A 6,106-nucleotide genomic window follows, 5' to 3' on the forward strand; every position below is an offset into this window, starting at 1 on the left:
CCTGTCTCGTTTGATTTCATTTTTTCTGGCTTTGTGTTGGCAGAAGCTCCTTTTTTAAACTTCCTTTTTAAACTCCTTTTTTAAAACTTAGACAACTAAAATCTTTTGAAAAAATTATGTTAAAAATTCTGACGAAAAATTGCGATAACACTATGGCGAAACTGTTAACAATTTGGGTTAACCAAGTGTCCAAAGATCTTGAAAAGAGATTGGATTAAAATAATACAAACATAGGTACAAGACTCTAAGGCCCCGTTCTCATGACAAGCGCTTAACGCGCGTTTTGATAACGCGGTATTACAATTACATACATTTTATTTGAGACCGTTCACATGCTAACGCGCGTTTTTAGTCATTAAAATGCGCGTTTGCATGAGAAACGGTCTCAAGTACAATGTGTGTAGTTGTAATCTCGCGCTATCAAAACGAGCGTTAAGCGCCTCTCATGTGAACGGGCTCTAAATATCATATCATACACAATATAGTTTGTTAAATCTCGTCATAGGAAAGATTGCTATAAAAATGGAATCTATGTATAACTAATACATATATTCATTGTTGTAATTATCAAAATACTGTTACATATCACATATAAGACCAACATCGATGTCCATCTATAAGACTAACAGCCGGTTTCCGAAACGTTATTCAAATCTTCGATCATCTAATCGAGCTGTTAGATTTGATCAACTGTTAACCAGTGACCAAGGGCCCGGATTACGTACACTCGATACGCATCGTATCCGCCATGTTTTACTGTAGCGCCTTATAGGAAAACATGGCGGATACGATGCGTATCGAGTGTACGTAATCCGGGCCCTTGGTCACTGGTTAACAGTTGATCATCAAACGTCGATCATCAAACGTCATTTTCTCAAACGTCGATCATCTTAAAATTATATGATCGTAGAAAATCGATTATCTGACATACGATTTGGTATCGATACTGTCACAATCGGCTGTCATGCTTCAAAATTTCATTTTATAACCAAAAAATTTCAATCCATAGTAAATAAATACATAATTTATAAAATTAAAAAATATATTAAAAATGAGCAATACCAACGGAAATCCTCCACGCAAAAATTATACCGAGAGAGAGAAATGTTTGCTGTTGGAAATAATTGGAAAGTAAGTACGAAATTGTCTAACTTATAGAACAAATTTCTAATTGTATTTTTGTTTTCAGATACAAGCATATTATAATTGAAAACAAATAATGTACCAATGCTATGTCCACCAACCAAAACAATGAAACCTGGGAAAAATAGCGCTGAATTTCCCAGAACTCCCAAGCAGCTGAACACTGCATATATAAACTTAAAAAGGGTCACTCGCCAAAAAATAACAGAGGAAAATGTAAGTGTATAAAACTTTCGGTTGATTTAGAGCTATATGGATTAATTACATTGCAGATTCAAAAATATAATGAGCAGAAGGTTTTGGACCAGTTGAAGAGAGACCAAACTGCGGACAAAGTAGGTATACTTAAATTTAAAGCTCTTAACACCAGGTCAGTCGAATTACACTATTTCTGAGTGGAATATTTTTATAAAAATATAATCCAATGAAACTAATTTCATGATGGGAACTAACCTAGTGTTGAGACAATAGAAGTTTAGTATTTGAGGGTGTTAACGCCAAAGAGGTGTAAGTCATATTTGTGAAATGATAGAAGTTTTGCTTTATAACTTTGATAAATAGACATTTTTTCATCAGGAAAAGTGGTGTAAGTATTTACAGTAAAAACTTATACACCACTTTTTCTCTGAAGAGGTCTATGTATATAATATCAAGATTATAAAATAGGGCTTACATCATTTCAAGAATATGACTTACACCACTTTGATTTTAACCCACTCATTTCTTAGTCAGTAATGGACTAATGAATTGTTTTCAGAAAGACATACTTGCAACAGGTGGTGGCACATTTAGGCCTCGTCTCACAGATGTAGGGGCACAAATGTTGAGTTTGATTGGCAATCAAATCCAACCTTTACCCAACAGTTGTGACAGTGCATCTGGTTTCTTCACATCTGGTGAGTCCTTATTTTATTAATTTATTTAAATAAAGGTAACTAATTTTAAATTTATTTATATATATAAAGCCTGATCAATATTTCCAATATTATCTGAACAATAACCTGTATATGGTCTTGATCTGTACAAAACTTCTGAATTAGAACATTTTTTTGTTCAGCACATTATCCACAAATGTAGTAGAGTGACCATTAGTTTAATTATTTAAAACTATTATCTGATAATGCTAGGTTTATGTATTCTATGGATGTAGCAATAGAAAGAAGCCACCTTCTGTTAAAAAGGATGATTAGAAGAGGGAGGTATGGTATAGTCGGTCTAGTCGGTTTTCTAAAGATTAACTTAAGTTTATCCATTGTTTCCAAAGTACGTACATCCGGATGTAAGTTTTTGAGTGTGTCTAGAATGTTTTTGGCATCTGAAAGATTTCCATCTAAAATGGATATTGTATCCTACAGTTCTAAGCCAATTTAAGATTTTTTGAAAGGTATTATTGTTTAAAGTTTGATTGTTAAAGATATTATTTCTATGTTGATCAATAATAAATCTGATAACAAGGGTGATAAGCGGTTACCCATAGCCAGACCTTGTGCCTATCTATAGACATCATTAAACAAAAAAAAGATCCTTTGTAAACCAAATTTAAGCAAACTCAAAATATGAGAATTAATATCTATAAATATTATTAATATGAATTAATTATTATAATTATTTATTCCAATTCTAAATTAAGGTAGATTATTAACTTAGCTATTAAGATAGCTAAAGTAGATAAATAAAAGTAACTACCTACCTAATTCGAGAAAGATTTTTTTTATAAAGAAAAAACTATCTGGTACATCTAAAACAATTGAAATTTTTTTATTTTTATAGTTGCACAAGATAGTCAAGTGGAAGTAGATTACCTACAATTGGAAGACACATAGCAGACGTCCAATGTATTCTCTACTTCCACTGTGCTGCTCAGTACACCCACGACAACTGCTGTCCTGCCCAAGAAGACAGCCAAGATGTCTCAGGCTCGTTCAAAAAATAAAAAAGTAAAAGATGTAGGGAGCGAAACCCTTAATGTATTTTTACAAAAAAAAATTGAAACAGCAAGACTAAAAAAAAGAAGTAAGATAGTATTTTTCAATAAGAAAAAAAGAAATTTTAGAAGTAGAGCTTCAAATAAAAAAATTCGAACTCAATAAATTATTAGGTAATAGTTGTTAGGTATGTACCTAATAAAGTAATTTTAAATAAAAATTGTAATTTCTTTAAATAATAAAATTAATAAAAAATGTGTTCTTCAAAGTTTATTTACCCACCTGTTAGAATGTGTTATTACCTACTAGCTTCGTCCTCTGCTTCTTTGTCGTAATGCATTCCACAATTCTTCATTTGTTATGGTGTTGGGCCAATACATCTTCAGAATATTTTGTGGGAATCTATTTACAAAAACTCTTCCTTGCATTTCCTTCTGATATTGTTCATGTCTCACTCCCATATTCCCATAGAGTAGTATTGATTTGATGATACTATTAAATGTGTTTTGGCTAATTTATGTTGATATATGATATGAGAGGATTTCAAAGGCCTGTTTTCTGTTTTTCTTTTTCCTATTCTATGTTTAATGTTTGTCTGGACTCCAACTTTTGCACTATTATACTATCAAGATAGCAGAATTCTTTAACCTGTTTTATTTCTTCTTGATTGATGTATAGTTTACCATGCTCACTTATTCCTATTCTCATCTCTACTATCTTATTAGTGATGATTTTAAGACCAAGCTCATCTGCCTTTCCCTCCAGCTTCCTTATCATGTTCTTCATGTCATCTATTGTATGTGATATCAAGCAGATATCATATTGCATATTCCAATGTTGGATTTAATTGGCAACCAAATCTAATCTTTATACAACAGTTGCAGATGGTGCATCTGCTTACTTGCCATGTAGTGAGTCCTTATTTTATTTAACAAAAGGTAAGTAGTAGTAATTCTAAATTAAATATTTAAAATTAAACATTATTTTTTTATTTTCACACTAACACAATATGTTGAAGTAGAGCTAAACTAATGCTCCCCTGTAGCACCATCTACATGTGTGTGCAGCCTAACATACAGTGAGCGTGTAAAGGTTGGAATAAATTCATTTTCTCGAGAATGGACGATTTTGGGAAAAAATCCCGAAACAGGTCAATTGTTATTTTTAAATTACGACTTTTTGGCATTATTATCACTAGTGACACCCATCTGGGCGTGATTACGTCATCGATGATTTTTTCAATTAGAATAGGAGTCGTGTGGTGGCTCATGTGAAAGGTAATTGAATTTTCTAATCAGTAATATAAACATTAACATAATTACTTATACAGGCCGTCCAAAAAAATTTTTTTCGATTAAATTTATTGACATAAAAAGAAGAATATATGTCATTTATTTAATTCAAAATACACTTTACTGCTCTTAGAAAACAGAAAGAAATGTTCAAAGTGTCAAGAGGCAGGTGGGTGGCTGCTTTAATATTGAATTTAAGCAAAAAACAATATTTATTTGTCAAATAAACATTTTTTCCTGTATTCTGATAGCAGTAAAATGTATTTTGAGTTAAATAAATTACACACATTCTTCTTTTTATGTTAATAAATTTAATTAAATTTTTTTTGGACAGCCTCTATAAATAATTATGTTATTATTTATATTACTGAATAGAGAATTGAATTACCTTTCAAATGAGCTATCACAAGGCCCCTATTCTCGTTTAAAAAAATCATGGATGACGTCATGACGCCCAGATGGGTGACGTCACTAGTATGACATATATGCCAAAAAGTCGTAATTTAAAAATAAAAATTGCCCTGTTTCGGGATTTATTTCCAAAATTGCCCATTCATGAAAAAATGAATTTATTCCAACCTTTACGTGCTCACTGTATAATTACACTATATATTTAATTTTAAAAAGTAAATTATAATTAAATAACTAATAATTTTAATTAAACACTAAAATACTCTTTATTTAATAACTAAAAAACTCTATTTAATAACTCTAAATAACTATTTATAAACATTAACAGCCCTTTAATCAACCAATAACCTCAAATTAGGTGACAGTTCCTTTTGGTCGCCGTGTGACATGCGAAATTGGTTAATCAGCGTTTCGGAAACTCAAAACACTTATGATCAGCTGTTAACTAACGACTAATCGTTTGTTAAATCATATGATCGACTGTTATTGAACTCCCGTTTAACTGGTGTTATTGAAACTCAAAATGCATTTGATCAACGATTAACCATCGATTACATAATTTTTGAGATGATCATCCTTTCGGAAACGGGCTGTAAGACTAAGTTGGTGATGCCTTTCGAACATTCAGCAGATCTTTACGTTACCCCAAAATTAGATCTTAGAAGGACTTGTGAAAGGCAAAACTCCCACATTTAATTTCTTCAAATTAGAAAACGTTATTCAAGAAGCAAGTTTATATAATAAAATATATTGAATATCTATATTGAATATCCTTATTTCGATTGGTGCCTAAGCAAACGACATGGACAACTTGAAGAACTAGAGCTTGAACCCCAAAAGTTATAACAAATTAAGCACCAGCAGCAAGAAGGAAGGGTTTAAAAATAAGGACTATCAAAATATCTAGCTAACAATGTTTTTCTTAAAAACGGAGCATTGGTCAGTATCCTGATTCTCACATATACATTAGCAGGATGTTCTCTAAACAAATCAGATAGGCTTGTTCCAACTAGCGGTCAAACCAGTCAGAAACTATCAGCGAATAGTCGACCAATACGAGTAGAGGGGATAGCACTTATGACTGCATTATGTTCTCGCACTGGCCAACTGTTTGCTGACGATTTCTGACTAGTCTGACTGTTGGTTGGAACAGACCTGATGATTCCTCTCTATCTACCTTCGAAAGATCGTTACTACGGCAATTCGGAAGCATTACAGCGCTTGAAACTTTGAGGTTTAGAGTTAAGACCAGCGGTTCTCAATATTTTTGAGTCATATACCACCAAATACTTTTTACTATCTTTGGTATCACCTAACTGAAATACCTATCTAGCT

General features: G+C 32.0%; 1 protein-coding gene across 1 annotated transcript; it reads left to right on the forward strand.

Annotated features, from left to right (window-relative positions):
* Window positions 1-1,008: 1,008 nt before the first annotated feature.
* Window positions 1,009-3,133, forward strand: LOC126880679 (uncharacterized). Its single transcript, XM_050644730.1, has 5 exons — window positions 1,009-1,131; window positions 1,190-1,359; window positions 1,416-1,478; window positions 1,901-2,039; window positions 2,914-3,133. The coding sequence occupies exons 2-5, from the start codon at window positions 1,228-1,230 to the stop codon at window positions 2,964-2,966; spliced, it is 387 nt and encodes a 128-aa protein (XP_050500687.1). The 5' UTR covers window positions 1,009-1,131; window positions 1,190-1,227; the 3' UTR covers window positions 2,967-3,133.
* The last annotated feature ends 2,973 nt before the right edge of the window (window positions 3,134-6,106 follow it).

Source organism: Diabrotica virgifera, chromosome 2 (assembly GCF_917563875.1).
Source record: "Diabrotica virgifera virgifera chromosome 2, PGI_DIABVI_V3a".
Lineage (NCBI taxonomy): Eukaryota > Metazoa > Arthropoda > Insecta > Coleoptera > Chrysomelidae > Diabrotica > Diabrotica virgifera.